Genomic DNA, 21,203 nt, shown 5'->3' with positions numbered 1-21,203 from the left:
GCATTTCGACGGGGGCGAAATAGAAAACGCACGTGCACTTAGATTTTGGAACATGTTAAAGAACATCATGGTATCAAAATGAACCCGGAGTCCGCCACTACGGCTTGCCTCATAATCCGAGTGTAGTTTGGCACGTACAGCCCCGTAATCAAATTCCAGTTTAATACTTCTGTCACAACACGATGTGCCATGTGAGGAAATGACAACACTCAACCCTCTCAAAGGTTATAAAATATGGCGCACTACAACGCCTCAAGCAAACACCTCTGCCTCTGTGTTTTGTGCACTACGCAAAAAAAAAAAAAAGGAAAAGAGCAGTGGTGCACGCAAGGTAACGTCTACCATCATCTCACCACTCCCGTGTTGGACAAAATGTTGAAGAAATGAAACATTTGCCGTCAACATCACCGCTAATTATCGTCAATCAAAGCAAACAGCACAGAAAGCTTCGTTTACACCGATTCCCACAGTGCGCGGGATCTGCATAATTTTTATTCCCCCGCCCTCCCTCTTACCCTTAGTCATATTCTTGGCCGTGTTATATGCGTACAAATACACTTATAGGCAGACCTTTATGCGCTAATAAAGGACCATCTAAGTTTCCCCAGCCTCTTTCTCGTGCCGAACACTGACGCAGACAGAAAAAGAGCTTACTCAAGCTTTTTATTTTCCTTTTTTTCACATGCACATCGTAAGCGCCTCCATATAGGTGTGTCTTTCAGTGCATAATTACCCTGTCGACGTTCCTTGCTTTCCTTTTTGACTGTTTCGGTACGTGTAGCGTCTGCTAATCTCGCGACGGTGACATCGCGCAGGTGACCGCCCGAGACTTGGGCAATCTTTCCTCGACCACGTACCTGACCATCAAGGTGGAAGACGAGAACGACAACGCGCCCACGTTTCAGCATGGTCCTCTGCGTGTACTGCTTCCAGAGACGGCGCGGCCGGGTGCCCGCGTCGCTCAGGTGTCGGCAATCGACGCTGATGAGAAGGGGCCCAACTCCAAGGTCGAGTACTCCATCGTGTCTGGCGCCCGGGGCAATGTGCGGATCGATCGTCAGACCGGTGAGTCTTTGAGACCGACATTGGGGCTTTAAAACATTGCACCTTGTCCGAGTTCACTGTGCCGTTGAGTGTGACCTGCAGGCCAGAGCTGCCTGTCGCACACATCGCGCATTAATTAGCGCTCGGCTTATAAGAGAAGTGTGCGATTTAGAAAGAAAAAAAAAAGAAAAGAAAGGGTGTCTAGGAGTAAACTTGTTCGACGTCGTAAAGGAAGTGCAGAGTAATGATCGTAATGTTGCATTCTCAAAAATGGCCGTTGACATTCCCTGGCTGGTATTACTCTTCCTTTCTTCTTTTGCCTTCCGCAAACGAAACGTTTACAAAAATGGAAGGCTGGGCCAAGAATTGACACACGAAAAGAAGTTCAGAGCCAAACCTAACGACAGACGAGGATATATATATATATATATAAATATATATATATATATATATATATATATATATATATATATAGGACCGGTGCTGTCTGATGTCGGTTAGCCCAGCCTCCATTCATGTGCACAAGTTTGGGAGCCCGAATATTCGCTAATCACACGCACGTGGTATTGAAACAAGAATACCCGTATTGTGCAGGGTTTAAGTGTTCTCGTCAACACGCGTTTTCAGCGCACTTTGATTTCAGTACCTGCCATTTCATCGGAGCTCTTTCATAAATTAGTCTATATCCTCGAATACGTTCTGATGAGAGGTTCAAATTCTCGTTCTTTCAGTTCAGGTGAACTTATTCCCGAAGTACCTAGAAGGTGGACAAAGGCGGTCATTGTACCGGTACCTACCAATGTTAGTCGGCGGAGAGTTACCTATCTAGAAAGGAATGGTGTCAAAATTCTACTTCCGTCAGACCTAAAACATACTTTCGCCTGATTGTTATTACAGACGCTCGCTGAAACGCCTCAGTACAGCCCTCTATGTGAAGTACCAGTCAGTCAAGAGAGCTCATGTTAGAAAGAAAGAAAGAAAGAAGGAAAGAAAGAAAGAAAGAAAGAAAGAAAGAAAGAAAGAAAGAAAGAGAGAAAGAAAGAAAGAACTAACGTGCGCTCACTCGCAGGCGAGATCTTCGTGGTGGGTGCGCTGAAGCCCGAGACGGTTTATCTGCTGAATGTATCCGCATCAGACGGCCGTGGCCTGGCCAACCTGATAGTGGTGAACATCACTGTGCTGGACGTCAACGACCACAAGCCTACATTCGTGAAACCCGAATACAGCTTCAGCATCTCAGAAGGCAACTATAAGGAACAGCGCGCAAGGCTTGGTGTGCTCCGGGCAGTCGACGAGGACCGCGGGAAGAACGGCGCCGTCGACTACGCCATCGTTGCAAGGAAAGATCAGAGTACGTGTCATCTCCACATTTTCGTTGTAACGTTATCAGCGTATCATTTGGTATAGCATAAGGCGACTGGTCGCCATGAATGCAATTTATTTGATACAGGCTTACCATGCAAAGTGAACAACAAAACTAGAGCACCGCACAGCCCACGTTTCAAGACGCGAGGCGGTCATCACCATCCGCCTGACAAAGACAAAATTTACGCCAGCAACGTTGCGACGCTTGTCACGTGCCGACCTAGTACTGGTGGCGAGTTCTGCTGCATAAATTAAATTTCAGCTTATTAGATGTCGGATATTCTTCCCTGTATCCAAACAGTTCGTTTGTGCACTTGTATTCGTTGAAGAGAAAATATTCATACGTGACTTCACATGGGTTTCTGGCTATCTAGTTTGTATTCTCTTAACAAAAGGGGTAATTTCGTTACATTGGAGTGTAGTACGAACCTGAAAAAGGTGTCAAAATGTTTGTCTCAACGAGACAAGAGGTGAGAATTAGTCGCAGAGTAGGTAAAATTAACGGTAGACAAGAGGCGAGAATTAGTCGCAGAGTAGGTAAAATTAACGGTACCGGTGTGATTAGCGCCAATATAGTCGAAAATGAACCGAATTCTACTATATCCCTGTAAAGGGTGCAGCATCGTAGGTAGGGTTATGTTGAGGGAAAGCTGTCGTACCACATGCTATTGGGAAACGAAAGAGTTTGCATGAACTAAGCAGTGCTCGCACGAAGTAATGGTGTCTGGAAGGCGACTTCGATGGCGCCCCGAAAAGCAAGAATAGGGAGTTTTAGATTTTGTGTATGCAAACAGTTTTGGGTACCCAAAGAAACCTTTGCGCACCACGCCACACCCTGCTTGCGTTCTTTTGTGTACCCTTCAGCGTTCTTCTGTACGCCCGGCGGTTTTCGTCCGCTAACTATGGGTAGGCAAAATCTAAAACTCCCTAATTAGTCTCAGAGTAGGTAAAATTAACGGTATGAGCGTAATTGGCGCCAAAATAGTTTAATATTAACCACATTATACCATAGACTGCACTATCTCAAGAATCGGCCCCACCTCGCCAAACCTTAAATAAAAGAACGGGTCAACCAAGTGTCGACGCTAAATAAGGCAAGGTCGATGTAATTGCGCGTGAAATGCGATACGAATAGGCTACGAAATTAGTGAATAGTGATCACAACAAGAGGCAAAATAGAGAGATACAAACAAAATTTAATCATGGACCCATCTGAACCACCACAGACGTCGACCGGTGTACGTGATGCACCTAACAAAAGTGGAAGCACGCGGAAATTTTGCAAAAAAAATTGTAATTGCAGTATATCGCGCAATCCCAACGCCATGAACATCTCATTCAGTAAGTGTACACAACTCCTAACAAGCGTGTTTCCTCGTTTTTCGCTCTCTCTCTCTCTCACTTCGCAGACCTTCCTTTCCATGTAGATGTGCATACAGGAGAACTGTTTGCCACTGGTATACTAGACAGAGAAACCAAGTTCAAGTATTACTTCCATGTTCTTGTGAGTAAAATTGACTTATCTGCTTTTTTCTGTTTGTTTGTCTGTTTCCGCGTTTTACTGTCATTAAGGTAAAGCCAGCAAGAGTCAAATACATTTTTTTTTGCCCTTCCTGGATTCAGGCTTTGGACAACGGAGACCCTCCTCAAAACTCGACAGTGAACATTACTGTCACCGTTGAAGACGCCAACGACGAGAAACCAAGGTTCTTCACTGATCCGTACTTGGCTCAAATTCCGGAGAACCTCGACCCTGGTCAAAAGGCACGATTAACTTGGTTATTGTTCGTTGAAATGCAGACGTCAAGGCATCGTGTTTAGTCTTCGTAAATCATGTATGAATTGGTTCTTTTCGCATTTTAGGTGACGCAGATCCGCGCATTCGATCCTGACACTGGTGAAAATGGTCTCGTCTTCTACAAGCTTGGAGGTGGACATGATAACAAATTCTACATTGACAGCAAAGGTCTGTATTTTTACGTTTTGTTTCATGACTTGAAAACCCATAAAGGGCGCATTACCTAAGCATGCGTAGAGACAAATAGACAAGTAAGAATAGATTGTAATTAAAACTAGCCCGGAGAATTACTGCTCATATGTTTCTAATCAACTTGCATTACGACGCACGGTGCAACACTGTGAAATCTATTAAGACGTTTTAACATTCTGTACAATCGGTGAGCAGCTATTTCGGTCGTGTCATGTAGTTAATATTATAATTTGCTAATAAGGGAGAACTGGAATTACACACTTGGAAGAAACGCTAGGATAGAGAAGGTGTGCCAGAGGAGATAATTACAGGCGTTTGTGAGCGTCAGATAAACGGAACGAAAGATGCTGCAGAATTTAATGTGGGGCCTTCACAATGGCGTTTCTTCTTCAACAGAACCTCTTTCTTTGTCGTATTTTCCTTCGCATGTGTACAAGTGGGATAGCGCAATAAAACCCTTACGGTTACGAAAGCCCCAGCGACAGCTCCAGATTATTCATAAAACTGTGAAAGGACACTCTTGAACGAATACTTATGCCTTTACTCCAGACACGTCTCAGAATAGTAATACAAAGTAAAAATGACTAATGCTGCTCCCTGGATTAAAACAAGCTAACTCGCCGTCATGGCAGAAAGGCAACGAATACGCATTGGGCAAAATGAAGCAAGCGCTCAAGAGACTCTTGTTAACGCTCTCGGTTTGTGCATTCTCTTTACTATTTTTTCCTCTTAACAGACGGCACCGTGTGGACTTTGAGCAAGCTGGACTTCGAGAAGCAGGAGTTCTATAACATGACCGTAGTGGCGTACGACCAGGGCAAGCCCAGCATGAGCGCCACGGCCAAGCTCTGGGTCACTGTGACCGATCGCAACGATGTAGTGCCAGAGTTCCCCAAATCTGTCTACACTCTCGAGGTGGCCGAAAACACACGTGTCGGCGACGTTGTCTACACCCTGGACGCTGGACCCGGCAACTTCCTCTACACGCTGGACAGTAAGTTCACCGCTGATGGGAAGTCATAATTATTAGCTCGTTTTTGCTATCTTAATTTTCTTTCAGGGAAAGCCGTATAACTCGTAGTGATCGCATTGTGCAGCTGTACGAGAACACGGATAGCTACGCAGTTACGAATAACTATGGCATTTGGGAGCCACTTGGGTATGGAGCCAGTGACGTGCGTGTTTCTAGTGGTGTCCACATTGTGAGATGCGACGCAACACTTTTCAGTGTCATAGCAGAGTCGCTGCGACATTAGCAGATTGCGGTGCCGCTCAGCTCGATATCACCGCTTCCCTCCTTCTCTTGAGTAAAAGCGGTTAGTAATTCTCCAGCGCCTTGGCTCTCATCTCGTTTTCGCCTCGTGCTCTATGATATAAGACATGCCAATCACAGACTACTTTTACACAATGGATGTTTCTTAAATCGGGCACCAGATTCATAGCTCGAGTGCAGACGGTAGCGGTGGGTGCGCTCTAGCACTTCAAATATTATTGTCGGCGTTCCTGCTTGAGTTGTTATTACGTGGGTGTCCTAAAGGCTAGACGAGTCACCTCGTCCCCTCCTTCACTTCTTTTATAGGTCACAATTCAGACGCATCATTTGGCATTTGAGTTTGGTTGAATTAAGTGGGTTGGTTTTGTATGACTTGCGGCTAATAATGAAAAAAAAACACCATGAATAAAATATACTGGCTTCAAGCTCCTTTTCTTTTTCTTCCCCTTCGTCTTCTTGCTGATAAGCTAAGTTCTATGCAATCTAGGTATAATTAATTTGCAATGAGTTAAAGGGAAAACGCGCAAGCAAAGTGTGCGGCGTCCCCGCATGTAGGAGGAAGTGGGGGGTGGCCGTGCCCGAACCCGGCCAAGTCATTAAGAAGTACGAGAAACATCACAACGCAGCTACTATATGATTTTTGAATGGACACTGTGTGCCTCGAAGTTTCGCTGAATACGTGCACTTGCGCGTCTCAAGAATGTAATTCGTGTGCATTAAAAAAAGAACATCTTCAAGTAACTACTTTTTCACAATCGAGAGGATTCCTTTTTCGGGAACTCTATGGATATTTCGCTCGAAAGCGCACGCTGCCAGTGTTGAATGCGCTCAGCGTAGTGTCTGTCACCTTGTCTGAGCTGTGTTGCGTCTGCTTTTGACTATATTTAAGATCCCAACGAGGTAGACACGTTCTCGGTGGAGCCTAGCACGGGTGAAATTCGACTGGCCAAGGCACTGGACAGCATCCACCAGAGCCACTACCGACTCGTCGTGTCGGCCACCGACGACGGAGACCCGCCAAAATCTGACCACGCCGAGGTGAGTGCACGTATACCTCCGGAAGCAGCTGGCACGCAGTGCGTCGAGCTAAGCTTGCAGTAATTGGGCGATTAGGCAGTTTGGATGTGGATTAAGCTTGCCATTTCTCACGTTCGGAAGCGCCTTTGTCTAGTGTTGGGAAACGCAAAACGCGTACTCGCGCCCTCGTCTAAGTGTCTCGTATCTCACTGTTGCACTAAATGAAGCCTGATTACATATGATCATGGTAACGAATCTTGTACTTCTGTCTCATTGTTCTAGGACGAGCTTAGTTGCGCAGTGTTTGTAAAAGGGCTTCTTGCCTGCTTGTAGCGAAAGTTGGAAGAACACATATGAATCGACATCGATAGGTGCTTTGAAACTACAGCTCTGCAACTTTACTTTCAACCTTTCTATGATCATGCTAACGAACCTTGTATTGCTTTCTCGTTGTTCCTTGCAATGTTGCAATGTCATAATTTGTATACTCATTTCCTTCGTCTTCCAGGTCAACATCATCATCGGTAGCGGACAAGGAGTGCGTTTGTTCCCACTTCGAATGTATGAGGTGCTTGTGTTCGAAAATCAGCTGGCGCCACAGGTTATTCTTGACCTGAACGCAACAGAAGAAATCGCTCACAGGCCCGTTCAGTATGCGATAGTTGGCAACAATTACAACGGTAAGCGTCTGTCGTAATACACTAAGGCGCCTGAATTCACGAAGCTTTGTGCTCGCGACCTCTTAGTGTTAGCGACTGTACTCCCAAGCTATCAACTTGCTTTGCACCATGATTAATTGGCTGCCGCATCTAGGAAACGTTCTCGAGCATACGGACGACTTTCTGGGCGCGCGCAAAACCTCATATAAATAATAAGATGAATGATATTCTGCGTAATTACGCCACTTGAATTAACATCTGAAGCAATTAATTGATTATCAGCAACATATTAATCCGGCTAACGAGTGTTGTTTTGAGTGTTCTTCAAATCTAGAAGTAATTTTCGCAACAGCCTAGTAGCAGAGTTAAATGCTGTTGTCTTCCGTTTTGCCCATTGAACTTTCTTGTTTACTTGGTTTTTGGCTTGATTAGGGAGGGGGGGGGGGGGGGGGGGTCGTGAGCATGCAATAAACGAGTAGCTAGTTCGACTTTCGCGCAGGGAGCACCGCCATTCAGCTCGCATGACCGTGTATGTGAGAAGATTCTGGCCCCCGGCAGGGACGCCATGCCCCTTTCTTGCTTTAAACATTTGTGGGATAACAGTAACATTAATGGGGACCTTTAACGCATACACTGCCCACCCAGAAGCGATGAGCACGTACGTGGCAGGTGCTATACTTGAAACATTGCGAAACTATGAGGTCCATGCGTACGCAATTACTCTGGTAGCAGGCACTACATCATTTAGAATGCACGGTCAATACGCGGTCATCCCTATCGCCGCAGGACTCTTCGCTATCGAGCCCGACACAGGCCGACTGTCGGTGACCTCTAGCCTGGACAGAGAAGCCATTCCCAAATACGTGGTCAAAGTGCGTGCCATGAACAAGAAACGAGTGGGCCGAGCGGTGCGAGAGAGTGCGGGTAAGTGTCGTTTTACCATTCACTGTGGCAAGCGTCTTCCGAGAAACTGCAAGCTTGGAAGTTCTGCGATTGAAGCTGTTGTTATAAGCTTTCATCTTGTGGGGTCTGCTTGAAAGATAATCCCAAGTATCAAATTTGTAAACGAAATTAGTCAAATAGGACATATCATACTTAAGTTACTGTGCTTCGCGGAACTCGTAGCACAGTCACGGTGATAGTTGATGAAGCGCCCTTCGTCAGAGGGGTGTCAAAGTCGCCGGGTCCACGAGTTCCAGGCGACGTGCTTTATGTGATTTTTTGTGCTCTTTTGTCACGCTGAAGCCTCTTAGCGAGTACAACATTATTTATCTGCACCGACACGTTTAGCTTGCCGTTGCACTTCTTCCGCCACGGTCTGCACCTTTATATACGTAGATCGAGAGAACTGCTTCTTGGCGTAGTTGGTGTTTACTGAAAAACATAATTGCTGTAAGTAAGGCAAATGTCTTATTTGCGGTAAATATGTATTTCACCTTACGGGGAGCAGAGGAAATGGCCAATTGAGACTTGCATAGTTTGGCGGACACGCATTGTCGGTAAAAATGCATAACTCGCGTTTCTACTGATTTGAGGGTGAGCACTTGAAATTGGCGTGCAGCTGTTTGGTTGTCTTTAATGCGTCCCGCTAGTACAGCGTCTCCCCATTTAAAGTGGTGACACATCGGGCGGTGCCGCGATCGTAGTACACACGCCGTAAACGCCCGCCGTTGAGGGCAGTCGCAGGTGGCTGGAATGCGTATTTAGGGCGCGCTCAAACAGCACAATTTTTTATTCCTGTTCTCAATTTTAACAGTGTAGATGCATTTAGGCCCACTATACAGTCAAGCAAACGAGTATTGAACAAGGTTGGTTGGAGAACAAACACGCGTAATATCGAGATTTCACCTGGCCATTTCTGCTTAGCGTTGTTCTTCACATGTACAAGCAACTGCTTTGCTGCGAAGCAGCAGTGTTTATTCTTTGCAGAATGTAGCTTTGAATTCGTATAGTTATCGACTTGCGTGCTAGCGAAAGGTACACATGAGAATCAGCTTTACGTCAGGCGCCCTTGTCTCGATCAATACGCGGGAAACTGGAAATTGTCTTGGCCCGGCAACTGATAAACTCATTTGTATTTGAAACTTCTCGCATTTGAAGGAACAGAATAAAATCTAACGATTGGTTGTCTCAAAAGTATTGAGTTGTTCGTTGATTTAAAAAAAATACAGAAGACTGCATTCCCCACAAGTACGTGTTGGCTGTCCGCGCCAGCAAATCCGTGTCTGGCGCAATACTTGTCTGGAATTAGAGAGTTCCGCGTACGTCGCGCATGCGCGAGCGGCACGTTTTATACAGTCCGTATACGCAGAACATAAGAACGGAACGTCGGGCGGACGCAGCTGGCGTGTAGGTCCCAATTAGGAGAGTATCCAGGGGTCTCGGGAGTCTGGTACTTATTTCTTGCAGCGTTTGGCGATAGTGATTGCACGCGGCAACCCCGTTTCGAGTAAGGGAAGAGCTCCTAAGAGGCTCTCGCCGAAATGAAATAAAGAAAGAGATAAACGAGGAATTGTTTTAATGTGAATAACACACGTGAGAATTTGCCGCGAAAGAGTCAGAATGTCAGAAGTTCGCGCGGTCATTTTGTTCCCTGTCAACAAAGTCGAAGAACCGACATGACTTACCTGGCACAACACCGAGCTGAAGAGCTGCCATTCGTGCAAGACAGACGCACGATAGTGGAATGTCACTGCATTTTACTTATTATTCCAGCTCTTGTTTTTACAATGTGGTTCGTGTGTCGGTCAACCCGTGTTCTCTTGTGGCCTCGCGATTGCAGCGGCCAAGAAAGGCAGGAAGCCCGAGGAGGAGTCGGCGCACGTCGCTTTCGACGAGGCCCTCGTCGTGGTCAACGTGGGTGACGAAAACGACAACTCGCCGGTCTTCGACCACCAGGGCAAGCCCATTGTGGCCGCCGTGCCTCTCGAGGCCTCCTTCGGCTATCAAGTCACTAAGCTGCACGTGAGTCCCATTTCTTTTTTTTCTTCGTGCATTGCATCTAGCTCTGCAGCATATATGTTTATTTAAATAAATACGCGGAGGGCCTCCTCATGCAGAAATTGCTGTAGTGGCTTAACGAATTTATCGCTCATGAGCCAACGCCTATAAATTTCTGTCCCCTCGTACCTTGGCAGCTCTTACCCACGTATTCAGAAATGCACCCTTACTAGAAGTCCACGCTTGACTTGATATAAATGACGCCTAGCGTGAACGTGCCCAAGACACTTATTGCGTTTCCTTCGGCGCGCTCACGACAGGCGTCGTTTAGATCAAGTCAAGCGTATAGGCTTGAAGTTAAGGTGCGTCATTGAATACGGGGTTTAGTATCACTTCTCGAGTAGCCCTCGTTCGTTGTCAAAGCCACGACAAGCGGTGAATGTCACCTGTAGTAGAAGCTGGAGCAGCACACTTTGGACAGTTCACCGAGTTTTCAGGTGTTGGACCACAGGGCCAGGTGACGGAAGGCGTAAGCGCCACTCCAGCCTGCCTCACGCTTAGACGCACTTCGCTTTCTCTATACTGGTCGTCCAGTCGGTGTACTTTTGGAAGAAAGAAATGGAGCGCTTGCATAGAAGCAGTATATGGATTTACGTGGTTGGCAACGCCACTCTTCACCATGGACAAACATTATGGAAGAACAAGAGCAGGACGCCTATAAGACTGGTGTCGGACTCCGAAGTCAGTGCCAGAATATAGACAATCCTCGCGCAGTTATTTTTAACGGGAGATCCGCATGGGCCCATGAACGCAAATATATTGTTTGTTCAGCTGCCTATATACTTAGGCGAGTGTTCTTTTTTATTCGTAAGGTATTTCCTTTACAACGCTTCACCTTCAAATACAACGCCTTCGTTGTGTTTTCACCACGTAGTTTCTCCAAGGAGCATATCTGCTTATCCATATCAGTAGCATTTCTCGCATCTTAAACCCCACGCTTATAGTGCTTGCTATAGATACCGTGCTTCCACAACAGGGGTTCTACGCTAATGGAGCTTTCCACTGATCGAACATATAAATGCGGCAATTATGTTCTTGCTGCAACTCGCGCTTCTAGGCCACTGAAAAACGCCATCAAAGTGCTCAAGGAGCACGCATCCCACTTATTAAAGCTAGTCTTCTCGAAGCAGCAGGGATGCGTTCGTGCGATAAACACGTTGCTACGATCAGTATGGAACGTTTCTTATGCATTACACCGCCACCAGGGCGCACGCTATTGATGTATTGCACCAAAAACTCGCAAAAGTCTCGGTCTTTACTCTGTCTTTATTTTCTCTAAATAAGGCCTCAACAAGCGCGTTTTTTTTTATTTATTCTTGTCTATCCTGATCACGCACTCTTCTTTCCGACTCCTGGACAGGCCACCGACGCCGACACAGGCTTCAACGGCGCCATTCGCTACGAAATTATCCAGAAGCCCGAGGATGCGTCGTCCAAGTTCCAGATCGATCCAGTGACCGGCGTGGTGCGCTCTGTGGTTACCTTCTCCCTGGACGGCGGGAAAATGTACGGATTCGATGTCAAGGCCGTCGACCGCGAGGGTTCTGAAGGAGGCAACGCCGCCGTCGCCAATGTCTTTGTAAGTTGCTATGAGCGCTCGCGGCGCGATTTTCTCACGAAAGACTATGAAGGACTGTTTATGCCTTTCTAGTGCTATAGTAGTCTAACATGATGAAATAGTGCAGCGACACTTGCATGTGCCTTACATCAAAGCCAGCTTGCAGAAACAAACTTCACGATGCAGCTTCCCGTCTAATGATTCTGTCATATTCCATTGGTGCTTTGTCTCCCAGCCAGGCAATTTAAAAGAACATCAGCGCTATTGAACCGCTTTTGACATTGTGCCTTTATTAAATGTGCAGCAAGTTCTATATCTAACAAGCGCGTTGTTTACCGTCAGGAACATAAAACAGCTTTGAGGATGAGGACCCGTATTCACAGAGCCTTCTCACGCTAAAACTGTTCGTAAAAGCAGCTTCCGGTAAAATGTGACGCTGAACATATTCACAGCACTTTTAGTTCTTATAAGAGACGTTTTCCATTGGACGATCACCATCGCTAATAATCTGTTCGTTATCACGATTGGCTGGCCCTGTTTTTACCAACCGCTCTGGCCTACGAACTTCTTTGTGAATACGGATCAAAGGCCTGTATTCACAAAGCTTTTCTTTCATCAGTGTTATTTTCTATTGGCCGGTAACCTACGCTTATGATATATCCAGCTTCAGGATTGGGTGGAAGCTGCTCTTACGAAGAATTCAAGCCTAGGAGCTATTGTGAATACGGGTCAAGTGTCAATACGGGTCAAGGTTCTCACTTTTCTCTGCAATCTTCATGAATAGCATGCAGCAAATTTGTTCCGGTTCTGAAAATCAGAACTTGGTGTGCTTTCTCCACAAATTTGATCACACAAGAGCGTGACATTTCATTAATGATATAATCCCACTTTCAGGTTTACGTGCTGCCGGAAACAAAACTAGTCCTTTTCGTCACTGACACTCCTCCGGTGCACGTTGAGCAACACATTGACAGAATACTTGGGTAAGGATTTCTCGTCACTGAATGTGATTCCGGTGTTTTCTTTCTTGCACGTATGCTTCGATAAATTAAGGAAGAAGTCACGTTCGCGGCGCTGAGTGAACACACAATACGTGTACATGCTCTCATAATGTTGATTTTTTGTGTATCAGGTACCTCGGTAACATCACGGGATTCCAAGTGAAGATGGCGAAGCTAGAACCTCATCACGAGGACGAAATGGAACATCCAGAATCGTGAGTCGTCGTTAGATGTTTGAGATTAGGAACCGTCACTCTACGTGGACGTAACTTAGAGCGGCGCTGCGGACCGTAATTACTTGCACTGCTGTTGGCGTCTAGCGACGAAGATGCACTCCAAACAATGAGCACCTATGTTTCTAGATGATTTACAGGTCCTGTAGACACACTCTCATTGAAATGAGCAGAATTAAAAAGATTCCTGTGTGCCATGGATTTCATTAACTTTCTTAAATGCAGCTGAAGCACGCGTGTGTGTCCTGACATTATTTTTTTCAATTTTAGGTCTGATTTGTTCCTGTACGCAATCAACAAGGATACCAATGAGATCGTTGACACGGACACGCTCCTCAAGTACGTAAAGACCATTTGTGTTAGAGCTTTATATTGTTCGTTTCTTTCGTAGCGTATAGTGCATTTAGTAGCGCTCAGCAAAGCTGCGCCTGAAGTGTGCATTTAATGCACTCGGCGCTTAGTATTCGACGTGCACACCATTCGTTCTTCGCTCATCAGTCGATGGCTTCAATTTCTTTTTCAGCGTGCTGAACGAGAACTCGCAAGTGATCGTGCGCTACCTGGAGACGTTCCGAATCCGGCGCATTCAGGGCGTGTCTGTGCAGGAGAAGATCAGTCAGATGGGCACCACTGAGATCGCGATCATCGCCCTCAGCAGCGTCATCTTCTTGGGCGCCGTGCTGGGCATTGTGCTGCTGTGCTCTTCCTGCCAGAGGAAGTGAGTGTCGCCGCTAAGTTGCTAGCCCACACGAGCAGCTGCTCTTCCAGTTGCAAAATCTCTTTTTCTATACGCGCTTTTTCTCAGCGCGTGCCTCACTATTTTACCACGCCTGGTGGCTTACAATTTTCAGTTTAGACGTCAAGCATGGTATGTAGATATAGGCCGCCCGCCTTGGCTTGTAGTTTATGCGCCAATCTGTTTTGCTTCAGTATCTCTTTCACTGCAATAATACACCGCGCGTCCTAATCCATCCGAAACCAACTGCGAATGTTTGCGCTCTCATCAAAGCGTATAGTGAGGTTTTGGTTGAATAACATTGGCACGGGAAAGCGCAGAGACTAAGCGTAGTCTGTGTCTGCTGAGCCTACAGTCTCTGCAGTGACGGAAGTTCCAAAGTTGCGACGCACTAGGGACATCTCTGTCACAAGATCGCGTTGCCAGCAGCAAAAGTTATAACCTCTAGTGTTTGGAGTGCGCAGTCTTACAGTATCTATCGTATATTATTGTGTGGTTTTAGTTTATTATGTGTTACCTCACGACATTACATCTGCTAAAGTGACACGCAATAAGGAACAAAACGACTGCTTATTTGACGGAGATGTAACGTCCAAGGTTTTTTTTTTCTGTTATCTGTGGCACAATACCAGTGTTTCAGCTACACTGTTATTTATTTTTTTCAACGATGGTCCGTCATGCACTTGTGAGACAGTCACAAAACAACAGCTTTCTTTTATGGCAACATTTCTTCCAGCAAACTAGTCTTTCGCTCTTCATTTTCCGACCGGGAGCATGTATCGAATGCCTTGCTATGGGGCCTTGTTATAGGTAGCGAAGAGAGATAATCCTGATGCAAAGTTCAGAATAGCATCTCAGTAGGAGGACAGAGCAAGTGCTCCGTGACGGGACAAGAAGTTGTATAGAAGAAAACAGACGAATGCATTCGCGAAGCTGAAAAGGCACAGACGAGATGTAGCATCATAGACGCTTTGTAACCAGTTCACTGAAACAACTAGGAGAAACGCGCTACACATGGAATTTTTGTTTTTACAGAAAGCTTCGTAAACGCCAGAAAACTTGGGAGCAGCAGCGGTTGTACAGCATCAAGAACCCGCTGATGGGCAAAGCAGTGGCCAACCCGTACGGCGGCGGGAGGGTCTCAGCTGGCCCTCCGCCCATCGGAGTTCCACCCTCTAATCTGCAGTACAACAACGTCGATGACGTTCCGTAAGTATACTCAACGTTTCACAAGTCCTTACTGCCAACCTCCTTTGTTCAGCTACATAACCCTTTTTAAGATTTATAACTCCCCTGAAGCGTTTATATATAGTCTGTTGGTAGTAGCTAAGAAAAGAAGAAAGAAAAAGAAAGAAAGCAAAACGCTGGCACAACCTAATGCGGCTACGTAGAGCAAGGTTATCTCAAGGCGCAACACTGTTGAAGTTGCCGCACGCCTAGTCACTTGAGTGACTCGGAACAAAAGAACGTTCCTTTCCATAGTACACTAAGAAGAAACGCAAGCAAAATCTTTTAAGGCATTTACCCGGTGCAGCGCTTCAATGGCTATGAGTTTCAGCTGCAGAGCATGACATAGTGGATATCGAGCCTAAGCTGCGGCGGCCGCATTCCGGTGGGGGCGAACCGCAAGAACGATCGTTTGGGACGCACATTAAAGAATACCAGTTGCCTAACTTAATACCGAGCACTGAGCTACGGAGTCTCTCATTGCATGATTGTGGCTTTAGACCGAAAAAGAAAAGCCATCTTTGTTTATTTATTCCGCTTCCATAGTACTATATTAGAAGCGTCACACTGATAATGCAACGAAATGTTGAAGAGTGGCCCTAAGAAATGCTAGAATTCCACGGGTTTTCAACGCAGTCTGGTGGGTTTCGCAAAATGTCTGGGACTGCACCAACGGACCTTAGCATAATGTGCTGGCAGAAACATGGAAGACTCAGCAGTACCACCGGTTTTGTCAGGTCAAAGAGCCCTGACAGGAACGCTGACCCAGTGAATTCAAAATCTAGCGCTCAGGACATAGCGGGAAGGTAGTCCGGGAAGGTAGCCCGAGAAACGCATTTGCAAAAGAAATTTGGCACCCAAGTGGCCTAGAGCGTTGTTGCTGTAGTGCACCTGAAAATTTTTCTTCTGAAGAACGCTCATTTTAAAGAAGTGCAGCTCGTCGTGAAAATAAAGATGGTTATCACATGCAAAGTAAGTCTAGTGTGAACAAATCGGTAAGTTTGAATTGAAACAATTATCTTGCTGTCACACGCCATCTAAATCTCTGTTCACACGGTGGGCCTGGTCCTCATTGAAACTAACTTGTCATGTAAAGACCCCACTCACAACTAATAAGTCTCACGTGGTATGGTGGTGTCCAAGGTGCCTTGCAAAAGAGATTGCGGTGTGTTGCCGCCATCGTCTTTATCCTCACAATCCTCTGGCGACAGAGCGCAACACTTCTTATCCCGAAGTACTTGCATGGAGCGCAGCAGCAGCTAGTCGGTGTAAATGCTTTGTAAAAACTTCAAATGCTGCTGTCGTCGCGAGAGTTCGCGTCAGTCGCTTCCCGCACCTTAATTGTGGCCTTTCCCTTTTTTTCTTCCCTCGTCTCTGCAGCATGGATTACAATGACAGCATCACAGACACCTACTCTGTAAATAAACACAACAGGATGAAACTACGGCAAACTGCCCCTGACGGCGCATCATCTCTCAACCCGCCGCGTAGCCCACGCTTTGAGAGATACGGAAAGAATGAGAACGGCTGGTACGACAATAGGGATGTGGAGACTGTGTAAGTGTTTGCACTGTTCACGCCACGCCTTCGATGCCAACAACACACGTAACATGGCTGTTGCGATAGCCAAAATGGCAGCAATTGACAGGCTTTCCTTTAAGCAGTATGCGCTAACAAAAAGAGACATGTAGGCACCGCTACATTTGCCCATACTGAGACATCTGGATCACTGTAGTTGCTTTCGCGTTACAGTAAATATGACACATTAAAATAGCTTTGACAGTAGCCATATTTTTAACAGCGCAGGAAGTTACTACACTATTGGTTGCCTGCGTTATTGAAATACATTGAAAGAAAAGGTAATTTTACGTTTCCTCTTTCCACACAACCACAGCAACAAACCAAGACGGTGCCATTGTAGCACATTGGGTTAAAACGTTTTTTCCAATATCTCCAAAGAAAAAAGAAATATTAATAAATTAGTCGTCAGCTTTATAGCGTAATTAAGCTAGATCAAGTGCACCCGTGACCTAATTGTTTATTTACGATGTTGTTTCACAAAGCTGCAAATATTCTATAGAACCGAGCTTGACGTAGTCCTGCTTCTGCACAGCTGTGCGAAACACGCCAGTTTTCACTACATTCTCACTTCTAAAGAAAAACACCGAGCCGTTCTGCAGTGACAAAGCTAACCAGTTTTGCTTAAGTCAGAGTAACAACAGCGTGGCACGAATTTTTCATGACACTGGGCTTTAACCACACCTTACACACTTCGCATGCTTGTTTGTTTTTTTGTACTTATTGCCTGCTTTGTTATGTGTGATTTTTTTTCTTGTTTTCGTTTTCCGGTTTAACGGCATGGGAGAGTAACCAACTGTTAACACCCTTTCAGAAAATCTGACATGACTGGTTCGAACTTCACGAGCTGGTCTTCGAGAAGGTCCCATCAGTCACGAAGCAAACCTGTGACGGAGTTATGAGCCGACCGCATAAGCGTCGCCAACTAGTGCGTCAGATTTTTTTTCTTTTTCTCCTACTTCCTCGCCCTAACGCAAGCGCTGGCAAAAAAAAAGAAAAATAACTGAAAAAAAAAGACGAATGCGCAAATCGGGAACGAGCAAGCGCAGCAGCTGCCAGCGGGCCTCCCACGTCGGACGGCCAGCCACCAGTAACAACAAGCAAGCCTCATTTGACTAATAAGCGCTAACCGGCAACTTGCTGCCGCTATTAAGCAAAGCCAAGGCGTGACCCACCCAAGAACGGCCTTCTTGGACTACGCAAGTGCGCGTTGTGTTTTACCCTTACCCCCCCCCCCCCCTTTTTTTTTTTTCTCTTCTTCACGTTCCCCCTCCTTCGCCTCGAATGAGCAACACGCATTCTGTTTTTCCAGTGCAACGCACATTTAGTCATTGGACTTTGTGACGAAGCCCAAGACGCCGGACTCTGTTGAACAGACTGGGTGTGCAGTGCGCTGCGAGTGGATGCATTCCGCGACGAAAGAAAGTGCCTTCTCCAAGCTGCCGTCACGCCCGCCGCCGTCGCCGCCGCCGCCGCCGCCACGCTGCATCGGTTCTCGTTCCGCTATACGTTTGCGGATGAACACTGGGGAACCGAGGACGCGCGTGTGTGTTGCATCTGTGCGTGTGTTTCTGTGTGTGTATATATCTTTTCTTTTTCTTGGTGCGACACCAAACCTGTGAGCATGCTCAGAAAAAAAAAGAATGCCGTAGCGTTATACACATGTAGAACAAACAGTCTATTGCCAAAAGCGGCGGCTTGCTTCGAAGCGGCGTGCCTGGCGAGCCGCCGCCGCCAACTGTTGGCGGCTTGCACGAACGAGCACTGCTGCAGGTGGAGGGACCTTCACGCGCGAACATATAGGGCAAGTAGAATCGTCGCGTGACGGCCAAGTGTTGCTCGCTCGTCGTGGTAGCTCGATAACGTTGTGCCCCCGACGCACAGCAATGTGTAGTAGGCAGAGACCATTGGGGCGGGCACTAACGCGACCTAACTAACGTATAGCGGCGCGCAACCCTACGTCGAAGTCGCTTTAGGCGGTTTTGGGCAGCAACACTCCGTCGTCTCCACCTCCTCTAACCCGCAACAAACAGAGCAGGCTCTTCCGTGCATCATCTGGGCCCGAAGACAGGTCTATATCGAAAAGACGGTGTCGTCGGGATAGACTCACGCCGCGCGTTGTTCCACTCCTGTAGAGTTGCATCTCTCAGTGTCCATAACAATGCCGGAAAAAGAGAGAGAGAGCAATAACTCAGGTGTACTTTTTTTTTTATCGTCCATTTTTCGCGGCGGCAGTATGCTTAAATGCTTGAACACTAGAAGTCACACGCGTCTAGCGTCGTGTTGTTTCCCTCGTAATATATATATATATATATATATTTTTTTTTTCTGTCGTCGTTGTCGTCGCATGAGTCATTTCCATCATGAGCGAAACTATAATCTGGACCTATAGATGTACAGTCATCTTAGAACACTTAGATATTCTGTGTACGTGCATGTGAAACTCGTCAATGTTTCAAGCAACTCACTGGACGGTTCAAGCTACTCGATTTTCGCGCTTGGCGGCATTCTTTTTTTTTTTTCTCGTCGAGGCATCATTACCCTTACATACTCCAGAATGACTGTGCATCTCTCGGAAACGCCACGACCTATAAGTATCGGCGTGTAAGTCATTTTTTCATGCACTTGAAGTGCGCCAAATTTACTGACAGAACAATTGCAACGTAATGTAATTGGAAACGCTGCCCCAAACAGTGAGAAAACTCCGGCTGTTCTGTGTTCACTAACGAAAAAACAACTCTTCATCGTCATAATATGTGCAGTGTAGTATGACTTGTATATAGCGAATATTTGTATACTGCCGCAAACGAACCTAATTTTTGTAAGAAATAAAGCTCATATAAGTCACTCTTTGTGTCTTTGTTGTCATGCGAGAGAGGGTCTTCATTTACAGGGTGACCTCGATGCCTGTGAAGGGATGGAGCAAAGTATCGCACGCCTCGTATCAGGGAGTCTAAATTGACTTCCCGTATGCATAGGAGAGGAGCGTGCAAGGAGAGGAGCCGAGGCTTGTAGAGCAAAGAAAACAACACGGGTGGGTGGTTAAAAAGTTTTCGCCTCGCGACGGTGAGGGAGAAGCACAAGAGACCTGGGGCGGCTTGCACGAACATTTATTAACTAAAATAATGGCGAATTTAAGTACGCGTTCATAAATGTTCCACAGACAACGCCTAGTCCACACAAGAATGCATTCTCAAATTCGTCATTATATTCGTCATTAAATGTTCGTGCAAGCCGCTCCTGGCATTTACTCACTGGGCGCATGGACTACGTTCGTATGCCACCCTTCAAGCCGATGCCCTACAAACTGCAAACGCTCAAGGGGTTTCGTGTGCGAGACCGGCTTGCCGGCATGCTATGAGCGGGTTTTATTTATTTATACTTTATAACCCTCACCACCCGCCGTGGTTGCTCAGTGAATTTGGTGTTGGGCTGCTAAGTACGAGGTCGCAGGATTGAATTCCGGCCGCGGCGGCCTTACGATGGGGGCGAAATGCGAAAACACTCCCATACTTAGATTTAGGTGCACGTTAAAGAACCCCAGGTGGTCCAAATTATTGCGGAGTCCCCCACAACGGCGTGCCTTATAATCAAATCGTGGTTTTGGCACGTGAAACCCCATATTTTTTTAAGCGATCCTCACCAGTGACCGTAACCCCTGCTCCGGCCACTGTGCCATCCTTATGATCGAAGATCGTTCTCTCTCTCTCTCTCTCGGTACATGTTCTGCGCCACTGTGACGTTGTACAAGCACCGCTCCTATCCCGATTCCACTAGCATCAGTGTGAACTTCAGTCGGGCAAGATGGGTCAAAGTGACACAAGAGGGGTGCTGACGTTAGTATAAACTTCAGTTGAGAGAGAGAGTAAAACCTCTTTATTAATAATACTTAATGGCGAGAGCAGTGTGGGAGAAACCCTCAGTCCAGGGTCCCTAAGATGATTCCGGCGATGTTTCGAGCCCGTTGTATCACAGCTCGGAGGACCTCGGGAGGTCCGTCGCGGAGGGCATCGTCCCACAGCTCTTTGTTGCGTAGGGGGTAAAGGAGAGTTGGCAAGGGAGGAAAGAGGTTTGCAGTGCACTCAGTCATGACGTGGAAGATTGTGGGCGAGCTGCCACAGCCAGGGCAACGATCTGCATAACAGTGTGGGTAGAATTTATTGAGAGAGACAAGATTTGGAAAAGTTGCGGTTTGTAACTGGCGTAATGCCACTGCTTCCTCCCGCGAGAAGGACGGCGGTGGTGCGGCGTGGGTGCGACGAATGCGTGTATAATGACGGAGTATGTCTTTGTAACGGAGCAAGGGATCCCCCCACTCTGAACTAGTCGCCTCACCACGCCGAGTCGCCCGGAGGGAAATTTCTCGGGCAACCGTATGTGCGCGTTCGTTACCCGGCAGCGAGGAATGACTAGGGGTCCAGAGTAAGTGGATGCGGGGAGATGTGGTTGGTGTATTTTGCGGGATCTGTTTGAGAGTTTGGTGCGCCGCTCTCGGGATGCAATGTCCTGATAGGAACGCCCA

The 21,203-nt window shown here is 46.7% G+C and overlaps 1 protein-coding gene across 1 annotated transcript in view; it reads left to right on the top strand.

Moving 5' to 3' along the window:
* Positions 1-19,528, top strand: part of LOC126548228 (protocadherin Fat 3-like) — a 341,248-nt gene extending 321,720 nt beyond the window's left edge. Inside the window, exons 48-65 of the mRNA XM_050196372.3 lie at positions 816-1,065; positions 2,114-2,395; positions 3,819-3,913; positions 4,033-4,173; positions 4,273-4,375; positions 5,136-5,393; positions 6,562-6,710; positions 7,198-7,369; positions 8,135-8,272; positions 10,131-10,312; positions 11,709-11,927; positions 12,801-12,889; positions 13,039-13,122; positions 13,411-13,479; positions 13,664-13,858; positions 14,912-15,085; positions 16,484-16,660; positions 17,496-19,528. Coding sequence (XP_050052329.1) covers positions 816-1,065; positions 2,114-2,395; positions 3,819-3,913; positions 4,033-4,173; positions 4,273-4,375; positions 5,136-5,393; positions 6,562-6,710; positions 7,198-7,369; positions 8,135-8,272; positions 10,131-10,312; positions 11,709-11,927; positions 12,801-12,889; positions 13,039-13,122; positions 13,411-13,479; positions 13,664-13,858; positions 14,912-15,085; positions 16,484-16,660; positions 17,496-17,583 — 2,865 coding nt within the window. The 3' untranslated portion in view covers positions 17,584-19,528. The remainder of the gene's footprint in view (positions 1-815; positions 1,066-2,113; positions 2,396-3,818; positions 3,914-4,032; positions 4,174-4,272; positions 4,376-5,135; positions 5,394-6,561; positions 6,711-7,197; positions 7,370-8,134; positions 8,273-10,130; positions 10,313-11,708; positions 11,928-12,800; positions 12,890-13,038; positions 13,123-13,410; positions 13,480-13,663; positions 13,859-14,911; positions 15,086-16,483; positions 16,661-17,495) is intronic.
* The last annotated feature ends 1,675 nt before the right edge of the window (positions 19,529-21,203 follow it).

This window comes from Dermacentor andersoni, chromosome 1 (genome assembly GCF_023375885.2).
Source record: "Dermacentor andersoni chromosome 1, qqDerAnde1_hic_scaffold, whole genome shotgun sequence".
NCBI classification, from domain to species: domain Eukaryota; kingdom Metazoa; phylum Arthropoda; class Arachnida; order Ixodida; family Ixodidae; genus Dermacentor; species Dermacentor andersoni.
This window is presented reverse-complemented; position numbering and strand designations above follow the sequence as displayed.